General features: G+C 49.3%; 1 protein-coding gene across 1 annotated transcript in view; it reads right to left on the minus strand.

The window, feature by feature from the left end:
• Positions 1-154: 154 nt before the first annotated feature.
• SPTBN2 (spectrin beta, non-erythrocytic 2) overlaps positions 155-15976 on the minus strand; it is a 137678-nt gene continuing 121856 nt past the window's right edge. The window contains exons 30-35 of the mRNA XM_070766198.1: positions 12525-12673; positions 10808-10883; positions 6614-6852; positions 4047-4220; positions 3884-3926; positions 155-2399 (exon numbers count right to left, since the gene is read on the minus strand). Coding sequence (XP_070622299.1) covers positions 2169-2399; positions 3884-3926; positions 4047-4220; positions 6614-6852; positions 10808-10883; positions 12525-12673 — 912 coding nt within the window. The 3' untranslated portion in view covers positions 155-2168. The remainder of the gene's footprint in view (positions 2400-3883; positions 3927-4046; positions 4221-6613; positions 6853-10807; positions 10884-12524; positions 12674-15976) is intronic.

Raw genomic sequence — 15976 nt, forward strand, 5'->3', positions numbered from 1 at the left:
CAAGGCGGCCTTTTTTTTTGGCGTCTTCTTTTGCCTGAAGGGAAGAGGGGCGATACTCTCTGCGGCGGGCAAGGCTGGCAGAGGCGAGGTGGCAATGCAGGGGGACAATCAGAGGACAAATGGAAGGCACACCAAGGCCGAGGAGATAGGAAAAGGGGTGGGGGCGGGAGAGGGTCTTTCACGAGACCCTGGCCAAAAACGGCGAGGAGTCCAGCCAACTTGGGCTCTGGCCGAGGGATGGTGAAAATTCCCATTGCTCTAGGGGAAATTTTGATCCACTTTCTCTGCTAGCCGCTGAAAACTGTTCTCTTGTGCCACGTGGGGACACTGAGGCGCGTGGGCTCGCTTGGCAGGTGGGGTGGAATGGGGCAGAGATCCGTGGCACGTAGCCACGGGAGGGAAAGATCCACCTTTCAATCTCTTAGATCAGGGCTAGGCGAAGTTGGCTCTTCTACGACAGGCGGACTTCAACTCCCAGAACCCCTGAGCTAGCAGGAATTGCCTCAGGAATTCTGGGAGTTGAAGTTCGCGAGTCGTAGAAGAGCCAACTTTGCCTACACGTCTAAGATGGCCGACTGGAGAACGATGCTGCTTGCCCAGGTTGTGGGAGGAAAGGAAACTTCACCACTTGGCGATCTTCCTTACTGGTCGGAGGTGTTTTTTTTGGGGGGGGGGGACGTCCTAACTCCGAGGACTCAGAGGATGAACAAAAGGGGGGCGGGTGGGTCGATGAATTTTGCATAGAATAAGGCTGGGCGGGTGAGTGAGGAACAGGGTGGCGGTGCTATGAAACCGGCCTTCCCAAGCTTGAAGATCCACCATGTGCATCGGTATCCCGCCTTCCGATTTCTCTGCCGGAGAAGGCGCGAGTCGGGGAAAGTCGGGGTCCCAAATCCAGAACAGAATTGGTTCTAACGGCGCTGCGTGGACGGGGAGGGGATTTTAAAGCAAAAGGGGCTGGCGTTGGTGGCTGCCCCCTTGGTCGAGAGGGATCTAGCTCAGGTTTTCCGGCTGAGGATCTCTTGGCAAGCGTGTCGGGGATCTGTATGAGGATCCCCCTCCTATCGCGGAGAGCCTGAGAGATCGGAACTTTTAGGCACTGCGAGGCGACTTCGGAGGGCGGGCAGGCAGGCCCCAAGAGTGGGCTACCGTCCTTGCCCTCCTGCCTCCATACCCGGATGTGGCAAACCCTAGAAAATGCGCGCGGAGAGCGCCCAGGCGCATGGCAAGCTCAGCATCCTTGGCCCGGCTTCATTTCCCACGGAAGGAGGTCGCGCTGCTACTCTACAGAGCCGCAAGCAGCGTTTAAGCTCCGGGGATGAATAGCACTGCCTTGTGCATCCCTGGTTCGATTTTTTAAGAGGGTGTGTGCGTGAGAAGTATGTAGGGCCTTTGAAAGGGTGGGGGGATTGTCCGGAGTTTTAGAAGAGGCTTTTCTTGGCTTTGCACGGGGGGGAGGGGGCAATGTGGCGCATAGACCGTCGACTTTTCCCCGACGGGATTTTGCCTGCAGAGAGAGAGGGAAGGGGGAAATCTCACAGCCTTGGAGCGAGGAGGAGGAGGAGGAAGATAAGGGGAGCAAAGGTCGTGGGATCGGCTCCCCGAACCCTGAATTTTGTAACCGTGGGGCTTCCAGCCGTGTCGCTGTTACCAGAACCCTCAAAGGGTCGTTAAAAACGATCATCCGCGTGCCACTTCTCTTTCCGTGGCCTCTTTGGCCGGGCCCACCGACTCGCCCCCTCCCCACTAGATGTCCAGCATCTGACAATCTACTGCCTGGCTCCCGGGGGAGACACCTTCCCTCCCCCAGCCTCTGGCGCTGCCACAACCCTGTTTGCCACCGTGTTTCAACCGAGACGGCGGCCTGTTTTGGTTTTTCGTTGTAGTTGTTGTTGTTCTGAGGGGGGAAGGAGGGAAGGGGCCTAGAAGGGAAGGCATTCCTTGTAAACGTCAGAGATGCTTCGTGCAGTCTGCAGGAATTATTTTTTTTTAAGAAAAGAGCGACGGCCCATTTGGTTGCGCACCCCACCCACCCCCAACCCGGCTCCCCTTGCTGGACTCAAGCCCCCTCGCCGCGCCCCCCCCATATCACTGCTCAGGCCTGTACAGATTTCGCCGACAGCAGCAGAGCCCCCCCTCCCCGTTGCCCCTCTCCCACCGAGGACTCCCTATTTGTTCTTCTTGAAGAAACTGAAGCGTTTCTCGCGGTCCTTCTCCTTCGCCTCTTTGCTACGCAGGGTGACAGTCCCTTCCGAGGCGCTGTGCGGGGTCCCGGCGGGCAGCGTCATGGCTCGCGTCATGCCTTTGCTGATGAGCGCGGGCTGGTCTTCCGCGGGGTCTTGGGGGGCGAGGGTGGACGCGGCGGCATTGATCACTCGCATCCAAGTGCTCATCTCCGCCTGGAAGGGGGGAGGGGAAAAGCGGGAGGGGGGCGTGAACAACGAAAGAATATTTCCCGCCAATCGTCCAAACCCCACCAATCACGCGGAAGATAAAGCTGGAAGATGGAGTAGAAGGTCATTTAGAATCTCAACCGTGGCAACTTTAAGATGGGTGGACTCCAACTCCCAGAATCCCTCAGGTGGCATGCTTTAAGATGGGTGGACTCCAACTCCCAGAATCCCCCAGCCGGCATCCTTTAAGAGGGGTGGACTTCCACTCCCAGAATCCCCCAGGTGGCATGCTTTAAGATGGGTGGACTCCAACTCCCAGAATCCCCCAGCCGGCATCCTTTAAGAGGGGTGGACTTCCACTCCCAGAATCCCCCAGCCAACATCCTTTAAGAGGGGAGGACTTCCACTCCCAGAATCCCCCAGGTGGCATGCTTTAAGATGGGTGGACTCCAACTCCCAGAATCCCCCAGCCGGCATCCTTTAAGAGGGGTGGACTTCCACTCCCAGAATCCCCCAGCCAACATCCTTTAAGAGGGGAGGACTTCCACTCCCAGAATCCCCCAGGTGGCATGCTTTAAGATGGGTGGACTCCAACTCCCAGAATCCCCCAGCCGGCATCCTTTAAGAGGGGTGGACTTCCACTCCCAGAATCCCCCAGCCAACATCCTTTAAGAGGGGAGGACTTCCACTCCCAGAATCCCCCAGGTGGCATGCTTTAAGATGGGTGGACTCCAACTCCCAGAATCCCCCAGCCGGCATCCTTTAAGAGGGGTGGACTTCCACTCCCAGAATCCCCCAGCCAACATCCTTTAAGAGGGGAGGACTTCCACTCCCAGAATCCCCCAGGTGGCATGCTTTAAGATGGGTGGACTCCAACTCCCAGAATCCCCCAGCCGGCATCCTTTAAGAGGGGTGGACTTCCACTCCCAGAATCCCCCAGCCAACATCCTTTAAGAGGGGAGGACTTCCACTCCCAAAATCCCCCAGGTGGCATGCTTTAAGATGGGTGGACTCCATCTCCCAGAATCCCCCAGCCAACATCCTTTAAGAGGGGAGGACTTCCACTCCCAGAATCCCCCAGGTGGCATGCTTTAAGATGGGTGGACTCCAACTCCCAGAATCCCCCAGCCAACATCCTTTAAGATGGGAGGACTTCCACTCCCAGAATCCCCCAGCCAACATCCTTTAAGAGGGGAGGACTTCCACTCCCAGAATCCCCCAGGTGGCATGCTTTAAGATGGGTGGACTCCAACTCCCAGAATCCCCCAGCCAACATCCTTTAAATCAGGGGGACTTCAGTTCCCCAGCCAGTACACACACATCTTACAAGTTACCAAGATTCGGAGACTGTTTATTTATTTGTTAGTTAGTTAGTTAGTTAGTTAGTTAGTTAGCTAGTTAGTTAGTTAGTTAGTTAGCTAGCTAGCTAGTTAGATTTGTATGCCGCCCCTCACCGAAGATTTAGCCCAAACCTCTAGACTGCGACTCACCTCATCCTTCGCCTGGAATAAATATTCTTTGCCGTCTGTTAATCTGCCAAAAGAAGAAGAATGGAATGTCAATGGAGGAATGTCTAAATATTATTATTATTTAAATAAAAGTAAAAGTTAAAAAACTAAAACCCGGCCGATGCCCCTTGGCAGGAAAGCTCACCCAAGTTTGAAGACATGCTTGCGCTTCTTGTAATCCAGAGCCACGTTGCACTGCGCGCCCTGCAAGCCGACGGGCGCTTCCCCGTGGTAGGGGATGTTGTTGGTGGCGTGTTTGCCGTCTTTGTAGAAGCCAAAGCTGTTTCTCTGCACCACGCAATAGATGGTCTGCCACGACCTGAAGGACCGGAAGGACAGGACGGATGAGCGGAAGCATTCACCGCTTGTTCTCCCCACTCGAATACGGTGGTGCCTCTACCTAAAAATGCCTCTGCTTATGAACTTTTCTATATAGTGACCGGGTGTTCAAGATTTTTTTTTTGCTTCTTCTCAAGAACCATTTTCCACTTACAAACCCGAGCCTTCGAAACTGTAACTGGAAAAGGCAGGGAGAAGCCTCCGTGGGGCCTCTCTAGAAATCTCCTGGGAGGAAACAGGGCCGGAAAAGGCAGGGAGAAGCCTCCGTGGGGCCTCTCTAGAAATCTCCTGGGAGGAAACAGGGCCGGAAAAGGCAGGGAGAAGCCTCCGTGGGGCCTCTCAAGGAATCTCCTGGGAGGAAACAGGGCCAGAAAAGGCAGGGAGAAGCCTCCGTGGGGCCTCTCTAGGAATCTTCTGGGAGGAAACAGGGCTGGAAAAGGCAGGAAGAAGCCTCCGTGGGGCCTCTCTAGGAATCTCCTGGGAGGAAACAGGGCCAGAAAAGGCAGGGAGAAGCCTCCGTGGAGCCTCTCTAGGAATCTCCTGGGAGGAAACAGGGCCGGAAAAGGCAGGAAGAAGCCTCCGTGGGGCCTCTCTAGGAATCTTCTGGGAGGAAACAGGGCCAGAAAAGGCAGGAAGAAGCCTCTGTGGGGCCTCTCAAGGAATCTTTTGGGAGGAAACAGGGCTGGAAAAGGCAGGGAGAAGCCTCCGTGGGGCCTCTCTAGGAATTTCCTGGAAGGAAACAGGGCCAGAAAAGGCAGGGAGAAGCCTCCGTGGGGGCTCTCTAGGAATCTCCTGGGATGAAACAGGGCCTCCACCCTCCCTGTCGTTTCCCCAATTGCACGCATTATTTGCTTTTACATTGATTCCTATGGGAAAAATTGCTTTTTCTGTGACCAGAACCTGGTCACGGAACGAATTAAGTTTGTAAGTAGAGGTACCACTGTACTCTGTTGTGGCCCACCAGCAGCTAGCGGAGCTGGAAGCAGATTTGGACAGGGGGAAGGTTGGGGAGGAATATGGGCCAGTCCTGGAGTCTGGGGAAAGCTCAGATGGGTGCTCTACATCAGTGGCAGAGATGGGGCCAGGGCCGTCTGACTGTTATCAGCTGCCTTTGGAGTCAGACATCAGTGAGGGAGACATAATACCTGGACCCTGTTCCCAGTTGTGCATGCGCAGGGTTGCCAGATGAAAAGAACAGCTGAGGAACAAGGCTCAACTTGGGGGTAAGGCCACAGGTGGACAATGAACAGCCCTTCCCATACGGGGGAAAAAAAGGAGCGAAAGGGGAGAGGAGTTTGCCGGAGACAATTAGTTCGCTTAATTTGTTCGTTCCTGCATTCTTGCCAAGTACTGCGGGCATCTGCTGGGGATGACGGAAGCCGCCTTTTAACTTCAGTTGTCTTTTGTGTCTGCCTTGGTTTGTCAATTGGCCATCTCCGCCCCTTTTTCATTTCTTGTTGTTTTAAACCATTTACAAACCTATCATCAACAGTCACAATGTTTAGTCGACGGGACCCAGAGAAGACCCACTCTGTGGGACCTAACTTGTCGCTGGGATTCGTGCGGCAGAAGGCGGTCCCGGAGATATACTGGTCCGGTGCCATGAAGGGCTTTATAGGTCATAACCAACACTTTGAATTGTGACCGGAAACTGATCGACAACCAGTGCAGACTGTGGAGTGTTGGTGAAACATGGGCATACTTAGAGAAGCCCATGATTGCTCTCGCAGCTGCATTCTGCACGACCTGAAGTTTCCGAACACTCTTCAAAGGTAGCCCCATGTAGAGAGCGTTACAGTAGTCGAGCCTCGGGGTGATGAGGGCATGAGGGACTGTGAGCAGTGAGTCCCGGTCCAGATAGGGCCGCGACTGGTGAACCAGGCGAACCTGGTCAAACGCCCCCCTCGCCACAGCCGAAAGATGTTTCTCTCATTTGAGCTGTGGATCGAGGAGGACGCCCAAGTTGCGGACCCTCTCTGAGGGGGTCAGTGATCCCCCCCCCCCAGGGTAATGGACGGATGGATAGAATTGTCCTTGGGAGGCAAAACCCATAGCCACTCCGTCTTATCCGGGTTGAGTTTACTAAAAGCAGAGATATCAGCTCCCAGCATTCTAGGCAAGGTCGATATTGGCTAAGGATTATGGGAACTGAAGTCCACACAATGGAGCCCTTCCTCCACGCTGGGGAACGCCGTCTTCGAGCTCCCCAATATGATGGCTCCTAGGTCTCCATCTGATCATTCCCATGTCCTGCAAATTAAGCAGCGACCCCTCCTCTGAACCCGGAATTATGGGATATTCTAACCCCTTCTGTCACACCTGGCTTTTATTATTTGGATCAACCACACACACAGAGAGACACACACACGTCACCTGTTGGCTGCCTTTTTGCCGTGCGATTCCATCTCCTGCTTCCGATATAATATCCCTCCCATCTGCCCGGAGGCGGCGTCATCTGGCGTCCGTGGGGGCAGAGTGACCGACTGAGCGGGATCCGTGCTGTAAACAGCTGGCTTGGAGCTGAGCTTAGGTGAGGCAGCTGGGCTTGGCTCTTTGCCCTTGGATACAGAATCCAGCTGTGACCCATTGACGGCAGCGGATGACTCTGAAATCTGTTTACAGTTGGGGTTAGGTTAGGGAATCATGGTTCAACCACCTGCTCAAAGGCAGTTTTCTTAGTACTCAGTTACTAATGGCTTTGTGCTTTGGAACATTAGAGAATATATAATAAGAACCTAAGAAGAGCCCTGCTGAATCGGGCCAAAGCCCATCGAGTCCAGCATTCAGTGGCCCACCAATTGTCCTTGGGGATCTTGAGCAGAAAGAGAAGGCAAGACCCTCCCTTTCCCTTGACCCCCAACAAGTGGTACCCAAGGGAGTCCTGCCTGCCTCAACCAACATAGAGGCGGCACATGGACATCCATTTCAATAACCACCTTGGCATCCCTGAATCTGTCTAATCCTGCCTTGAAGCTATCCAGGCTGACAGCTGTCACGACCTCTTCCGGGAGTGAATTCCATCAACCAAGGACCCTCTGGGGGAAGAAATATTTCCCTTGATTTGTCCTCACTTTCTTACCTACGAGCTTTAGGGAGGGCCCCCTCCTCCTAGTATTGTGCGATAGAGAAAATAAATTTTCTCTATCCACCTTTTCTATCCCATGCGTGATTTTATACACTTCGATCAAGTCGCCCCTTCAACGCCGTCTTTCAAGGCCGAAGAGACCAAGACGTTGCCACCTGGTTTCATAAGGGAGGGGGCTCCATTTCCTTAATAATAGATACAAAATAAAAATAAAAAGAGTAAAGCAGTAGCCTAGGTCAATGATGGCAAACCTTTTTTTCTTCGGGTGCTGAAAGAGTGTGGGTGTGCGCTATCGTGCATGCGCGAGTGCCCATGCCCATAATTCAATGCCTGAGGAGGGTGAAACAGCTTCTCCCGCCCCCCAGAGGACCTCTGGAAGCTGGAAACGGACTGTTTCCCTACTTCTGGTGGGCCCAGTAGGCTCGTGTTTCGCCCTCCCCAGGCTCCAAGGGTTTCCCTGGAGCTGAAGGAGGGTAAAAATGCTGTCCCCCACCCCCCTGGAGGCTCTCTGGAAGCCAAAAACGCCCTCCCAGAGCCTTTGTGTGAGCCAAAAATCATCTGGCCGGCAGACACATACACATTGGAGCTCAGCTAGGGCAGATATGGTTCCGCGTGTCACCTATGGCATCCATGACACAGGTTCGCCATCATTGCCCTAGGTGCATTTAACCACTTTTTTCAGTCACTGGGTTACAATGAAATTAGAGAGGACTTCTGCAATTAAGAGAGGCCTGGTTCCTTCATTGCTTTAAGCCAGGGGTGTCAAACTCAAGATCCAATTCAATTCAATTCAATGGATTTATATGCCGCCCCTCTCCGAAAACTCGGGGCGGCTAACAACAGTCATGAACAATATACATGAATAATATACAGTAAAAAATCCAATACTAAAAACTAACTTAAGACCCCTTAATGTATAAAACCAGCATACGTACACACATACCATACATACAGTTGTATCAGCCTAGTGGGAGAAGAAGTCTTAATTCCCCCATGCCTGGCGGCAGAGGTGGGTTTTGAGTAGCTTACGAAAGGCAAGGAGGGTAGGGGCAGTTCTAATCTCTGGGGGGAGTTGGTTCCAGAAGGCCGGGGCCGCCACAGAGAAGGCTCTTCTCCTGGGTCCCGCCAAGTGGCATTGTTTCGTTGACGGGACCCGGAGAAGACCCACTCTGTGGGACCTAACTGGCCGCTGGGATTCGTGCGGCAGAAGGCAGTCTCGGAGATATTCCAGCCAGTGATGTGGCTAGTTCTGGCCTATGAGGCTGCCCTGGAAATGGGGGGGGGGGGGTGTTTCACCTCGGCCGCACTTCTCCTTGCCTCACCTCGTCCTATAGCAGCAGCCTGGAGGAGGTAAGCATGGCCAGGCACCCCCCCTCAGGGAAGTGGGGCTGAGTTGGATCACAGGGTCCCGGTGCTCCGGTACCTTGAGAACTGGCTACACCCATCCAGTCACAAAGGAATGGGCTGCTACGGGTTTACCTGGGTTCGGGAGAACCTGTAGCTAGTGTTACAGCCAGTTCGGAGAACCTCCAGATCCCGTCCCTGGCTGGCCCTTACCCTCCCAGAGGTCTCCACAGGGCCTGTTTTGGATGTGAAGTAAGTGCAGAGCCTGCACGGAGACTGAGAGAGGGGGGAAACGGGCCTCCGGGAAGATCATTTATTTTATTAAATTTATTAGTTGGACTTGTATGCCGCCCCTCTCCGAAGACTCGGGGCGGCTCACAACAAGTAAAAACAGTCACAACAGTCATGCCCCTCCAGGGACGCAGTTTTCGCCCTCCCAGAGGCTCAAGGAAAGCCTGCGGGGACTCAGGAAGCCGAAAATGCCACCACCACCACCCCGCTGTGGTCCAAGAGGCCGACTAGGCCATGCCCACCCACCAACCGGGCAGAGAACCCGTTGCTGAAACCTTTGAAGCCCACCACTGCAGTCACACCCACCTCATAGCCTTACATGCAACTGGTCCTTTTGAGGGCAAGCATAATGCTTTGATGTGGCCCTCAATGAAACTGACTTTGACACGGCTACACTGAGCAAACCCCAAGTGCCTGTACGGATTCATGTATTGCTTGGTCGTTCAATGCAATTATAATCCCAATTTTAATGTATATTTCATATTTCTTTATCTAGGGGTTCCCCAACCTCTCCAGTCCAGGGACCAGCACTGGGTCGCAGCATGCCAGAAACCAGGCTGCATAAACGAACGAAGCCCCGTGCGCGGGGTAAAGGCAGCGTGCGAAATCATGCCTCTTTCATTTCGCGGAAAAACCTCTCTCCGCGGAACCGATCTGCAAAATTTTGGGGGCCACCGTCTCAAACCACCCATCTCTCTCCTGTGTTTCCAAGGCCCCACTTCACGTCCTGGGAGACAACCAGCCCTTTCTGTTTTTATTTCCCCCCCCCCCCCAGTTTCCTGCCCAACCTTGTGAACATCAGAAAAGCCATGCTGAATCAGGCCAAAGCCCATGGAGTCCAGCGTTCTGTGTCACACAGTGGCCCACCAATTGTCCATGGGGATAGAAACATAGAAACATAGAAGACTGACGGCAGAAAAAGGCCTCATGGTCCATCTAGTCTGCCCTTATACTATTTCCTGTATTTTATCTTAGGATGGATATATGTTTATCCCAGGCATGTTTAAATTCAGTTACTGTGGATTTACCAGCCACGTCTGCTGGAAGTTTGTTCCAAGGATCTACTACTCTTTCAGTAAAATAATATTTTCTCACGCTGCTTTTGATCTTTCCCCCAACTAACTTCAGATTGTGTCCCCTTGTTCTTGTGTTCACTTTCCTATTAAAAACACTTCCCTCCTGAACCTTATTTAACCCTTTAACATATTTAAATGTTTTGATCATGTCCCCCCTTTTCCTTCTGTCCTCCAGACTATACAGATGGAGATCGTGAAGTCTTTCCTGATACGTTTTATGCTTAAGACCTTCCACCATTCTTGTAGCCCCTCTTTGGACCCGTTCAATTTTGTCAATATCTTTTTGTAGGTGAGGTCTCCAGAACTGGACACAGTATTCCAAATGTGGTCTCACCAGCGCTCTATATAAGGGGATCACAATCTCCCTCTTCCTGCTTGTTATACCTCTAGCTATGCAGCCAAGCATCCTACTTGCTTTTCCTACTGCCCGACCACACTGCTCACCCATTTTGAGACTGTCAGAAATCACTACCCCTAAATCCTTCTCATCTGAGGTTTTTGCTAACACAGAACTGCCAATGCAATACTCAGACTGAGGATTCCTTTTCCCCAAGTGCATTATTTTACATTTGGAAACATTAAACTGCAGTTTCCATTGCTTTGACCATTTATCTAGTAAAGCTAAATCGTTTACCATATTACCATATGAGCAGAAAGAGAAGGCAAAACCCTCCCTTTCCCTGGACCCCCAAGAAATGATACCCAAGGGAACCCTGCCAACCTCAACCACTTGGACATCCGTTTCAATAACCACATTCCCCCGTCCATTACCTGCGGAGATTCAGAGTCGGGATCGAGCCCATTCTGGGATGGCAACTCCAGAGCTAAGCCTTGCTCTCCAGGGCTCCTGGGGAAGAGAAGGACGGGGCAGTTGGTGCAAATTTTCAAAGTAGCAAAGCGGCTGCATGCAGGTAGTCCTCGACTTACGACCGCACGCTTTAGGGTTTAAGTTATTACAACAGCACTGAAAAAAAGTGACTTGCAACCTGTCCTTACACTTGCAGTATACCTACAGTAAAAATTTGGACAATTCGCAACCATCACATATTTAGGATGGTTGCAACATCTTAGGGTCATGTGATCATCATTTACGACCTTTTCACAGTCAATGGAAGAAACCAGATTTACTTAACAACCGCAGTTGTGGTGCAGTGATTAGAAGGCAGGATTACAGGCTAATTAACTGCTCAACCAGGACTTTGATTCTGACTGGCTCAATCTTCCTTCCGAGATCACTAAATTGAGGACCCAAATTGTTGAGGGCAAAAGGCTGACTCTGTAAATCACTTAGAGAGGGCTGGGAAACACCATAAAGCGGTATAAGTGCTAATGCCTCTTCCTTCCTTCCTTCCTTCCTTCCTTCCTTCCTTCCTTCCTTCCTTCCTTCCTTCCTTCCGTCTCTCTCTCTCTCTTCCTTCCTTTCCTTATGTCTGCCTTCCTTCCTTCCTTTCCTTCCCTCCCTTCCCTCTCTCTCTCTTCCTTCCTTTCCTTATGTCTGCCTTCCTTTCTTCCTTTCCTTCCCTCCCTTCCCTCTCTCTCCCTTCCTTTCCTTATGTCTGCCTTCCTTCCGTCTCTCTCTCTCTTCCTTCCTTTCCTTATGTCTGCCTTCCTTCCTTCCGTCTCTCTCTCTCTCTTCCTTCCTTTCCTTATGTCTGCCTTCCTTTCCTTCCCTCCCTTCCTTCCCTCTCTCTCTCTTCCTTCCTTTCCTTATGTCTGCCTTCCTTCCTTCCTTCCGTCTCTCTCTCTTCCTTCCTTTCATTATGTCTGCCTTCCTTCCTTCCTTTCCTTCCTTGCTTCCTTTCCTTCCTTGCTTCCTTTCCTTCCTTCCTTCCTTCTTTCTGTCTCTCTCTCTCTCTCTTCCTTCCTTTCATTATGTCTGCCTTCCTCCCTCCCTCCCTCCTTCCCTTCCTTCCCAGAATGCAATATTGCAGGCTAACTCTCTCCACTGCCAGTAGTTCAATCCTGACCAGCTCAAGGTTGACTCAGCCTTCCATCCTTTCCGACATCGGTAAAATGAGGAACCAGGTTGTTGAAGGCTAGAGGCTGACTCTGTAAACCCCTTTGAGAGGGTTGTAAAGCACTGTGAAGTGATAGATAATCTAAGTGTTATTTGCTTAACAACCATGGCCAAAAACAGGGTAAAATAATGCAAGACTCATTTAATAACTGGCATGCTTAATAATAATAATAATAATAATAATAATAATTATTATTATTATTATTATTATTATTATTATTATTATTATTTATTAGATTTGTATGCCGCCCCTCTCCGCAGACTCGAATAATGAATATTCTATTCCCAATTATGGTCGTAAATAAAGGATTATCTTTAAATTTTGGGAAAGGCTGCTGTTAATTCTAATTTTATTTCTCACTTATACAATCTTGGGACAGGAAACCTGTTGTTATCATAATTCTCAAGGTTCAACCATCTCCTAGCCAAACTTGCGGCTTCCTTCTTGCCACATGGGCCCAGGGCTCTTACCCGTTGGTCTGAGCGCTGCTGGGCAGATGGTGCCCGTCGGTATTCTGTGTCTGTGGTATCATGACAGTGGGTTCCAACGGGGTTGGCGTCGGAGATGTCCTCTTCCTCGCTTCTTCCTGCTCACGCTCACGGTGTTCATTCTCTTCCAGCTGGTGGGGGGGAAATAATAATTACCTCCAGTGGTGGGATTGAAAAAATTTAGCAAATTAAATTATGTTAGCCAGATGGCAAGATAAGAATTGGTGGTAGCACCATATAATGATACGACACAAATTCATTTATTAATAAGAATTTAAACATATAGAATTTTCTAATATAGTTTACGTGATATATCATAAGAAGTATTTTTGATTTATTTTAGATATATATATAGAACCTCTGGTAATTATTGGATACGTTGATAGTGAATTAATTAATTTAATGTAGAAATGAAAGTTTGAATTAAGACGGGTACAATATAGAGTTTTATATCGTTTATACCAGTGATTTTCAACCTTTTTTGAGCCGCGGCACATTTTTTACATTTACAAAACCATGGGGCACATTGAGGGGGGGGGGGGGGCGGCTAAAAAAATTTTGGACAAAAAAATTCTCTCTCTCTCTCTTCCTCCCTTTCACTCTATTTCTCTCCCCCTCCCTCTTTCTCTCCCTTTTTTCCTCTCTCTCCATCCCTCTTTCTTTCTTCCTCTTTTTTGCTCTCTTTCTCTCCCCCTCCCTACCTCCCTCTATGTCTTTCTCTCTCCCACCTTCCCTCCCTCTCTTTCTCTCTCTCTCTCTTTCTCTCTTGCTTTCTTTCTTTCTCTCTCTCTTTCTTTCTCTCTCTCTGTTTTCTTTCTCTCTCTCTTGCTTGCTTGCTTTCTCTCCCTCTTGCTCTTTCTCTCTCTCTCTCTCTTTCTTTCTTTCTCTTGTTTTCTTTCTCTCTCTGAGCTTCGCGGCACACCTGACCATGTCTCGCGGCACACTAGTGTGCCGCGGCACACTGGTTAAAAAACACTGGTTTATACTGATGTAATGTAATTTTTTAATGTAAGGTGGGGAAAATATTGTTGCTTTTTGAGGTTTTTCTTTATTTTGATAATATTATATAAGTTCTACAGAATGTTCTTTATAATGTAAGAAAACAAGCCTCCACCGAATGATTAATAGAAAAAGAAAAAGGGAAATTGTATGTATGTTTTACTTTAAGCATGGTTTTTAGTGTTTGTACTTGTGTATTGTTTTTTATTCTGTGTTGGAGAGAAATACATTTCTGTTTGGAAAAAATTTAGCAACCAGTTCACTGTTGAAAAATTCAAGAGAAGAGAATATTTAATTAACAAAATCCACAATATATAAAGAAAACCAATATAAAATGCTATACCGTTGGCATCTTCCACCCGAAAGACTAGCTAAAATGCACAAAAATTACAGCCCAATGTGTTGGAAACACTCAAGGCACCTTCTTTCACCTATGGTGGTTATGTCCAGAGACAAGAAAATACTGGAAAATAAATAAATAATTGGTTGTGTCAAATAACAAATACAGTGATCCCCCGATTATCGCGAGGGTTCCGTTCCAAGACCCCTCACGATAATCGATTTCTCGCGATGTAGCGGTGCGGAAGTAAAAACACCATCTGCGCATGCGCGCCCCTTTTTCCATGGCCGCGCATGCGCAGATGGTGTTTTTACTTCCGCACCTGGGAAGACCCAGCAGCTGAGGAGCCGCCTGCCTGCCCGCTTGTCCGCCGCTTGTCCGCTTGTCCGCCGCTCTGGGAGTTGAAGACCCAGGGAAGGTTCCTTCGGCCGCCCACCAGCTGATCTGCTCGGCAGCGCAGTAGCAGCGAAGAGCCGAAGATGGGGTTTCCCCGTTGCCCACGCAAAGGGGAAACCCCATCTTCGGCTCCTCGCTGCTACTGCGCTGCCGAGCAGATCAGCTGGTGGGCGGCCAAAGGAACCTTCCCTGGGTGCCACCCGCCGCTCGAGAGCAAGAGGGGGAGAGATAGAGAAAGAGAGAGAAGGAAAGAAAGAGATGAGAGAGGGAGGAAGAGAGTGTGAGAGAGGAAGAAGCAAGATAGAGAAAGAGAGAGAAAAAGAAAGATGAGAAAGGAAGGGAGTGACGTCATCGGGTGGAAAAATCGCGATATAGCGTTTCGCAAAGATCGAGATCGCGAAACTCGAGGGTACAAAAATAGAATATACGCCAGAATTTTTTCTATTGGGTATTATGAGAGGTAACTATTCTAAAAATGTAAAATATTTAAGCTTGCATATTACAACAGCTGCAAGGATTGTATTTGCACAGAACTGGAAAAATCCGCAAATACCTGAAGACGATGAGATTATCAAGAAAATATACGACTGTGCAGAGATGGACAGATTGACAATGGAACTTAATAATCGAAAAGAATCGGACTATTATGAAACCTGGACAAAATGGTACCAAGGGACAAAAAAAAAGAAACTCAAAAGAAGCATTGGAATAAAACATCAAGAAATCTAAAAGTAATCAGAAGACAATGTCGATAGGAATGTATATATGATGTAGACTCATCTGTAAATATGACTATGTACTTTTTTTTTTAAAAAAAGGAAAAAGTTAATAAATATATATTTTTTTTAAAAAGAGAAAAATTCAAGAAAAAAGATGGCGCCGCCCAAAGGACCGGCAAACTGCGCAATCTGGCGGCTGCTCCCGGTACGCCTTCCGCACCGGTAGGAGCCCACCCCTGATATATCCATAACAAATTCTTCCTAGAAAGTCAAGGTCATCCTTTGTCTCTGCACTTCTGCACCTGCACGGAAGGAGATGGGTGGACTCTGTCCACATGGAAGTAGAAGAACAAAGTGATGGATTTATGGGAGTGGAGGCGAGGAGTTGAAACTTCAACTAGGTGGTGAAACCCGGGAGACGTCTGATTCGGGTTTCACCCACATGTGCCAGCATGGCTCTATTAATAAATTGGAACTTTGAGGAATCCTTTGCCTCGGACTCTGATTTAATTTGGGATGCTATTTGAAACCCTGACATTCCGAGCCGCTACTGGTTCTGAAGAACCTGCTGGATATCACCCATGGATTGGGGGGGGGGGGGGGGGGAAGACATCTGTCAAAACTTTCAATCTGGGTTGTGAGTACCATATTTTTCAGAGTATAAGACGCACCTTAGTTTTTGGGGAGGAAAAAAAGGAAAAGAATCTGCTTACCAGGAATTCAGCTGGCTAACATTATTATTATTATTATTATTATTATTATTATTATTATTATTATTAATTTTATTAATTTATTTATTTATTGGATTTGTATGCCGCCCCTCTCCAGAGACTCGGAGCGGCTAACAGTGACAATAAAACAGTGTACATTATTATTATTATTATTATTATTATTATTATTATTATTATTATTATTAATTGGATTTGTATGCCGCCCCTCTCCGTAGACTCGGGGCGGCTAACAACAGTAATAAAAAACAT

This window comes from Erythrolamprus reginae, chromosome 13 (assembly GCF_031021105.1).
Source record: "Erythrolamprus reginae isolate rEryReg1 chromosome 13, rEryReg1.hap1, whole genome shotgun sequence".
In the NCBI taxonomy this organism is placed as follows: domain Eukaryota; kingdom Metazoa; phylum Chordata; class Lepidosauria; order Squamata; family Dipsadidae; genus Erythrolamprus; species Erythrolamprus reginae.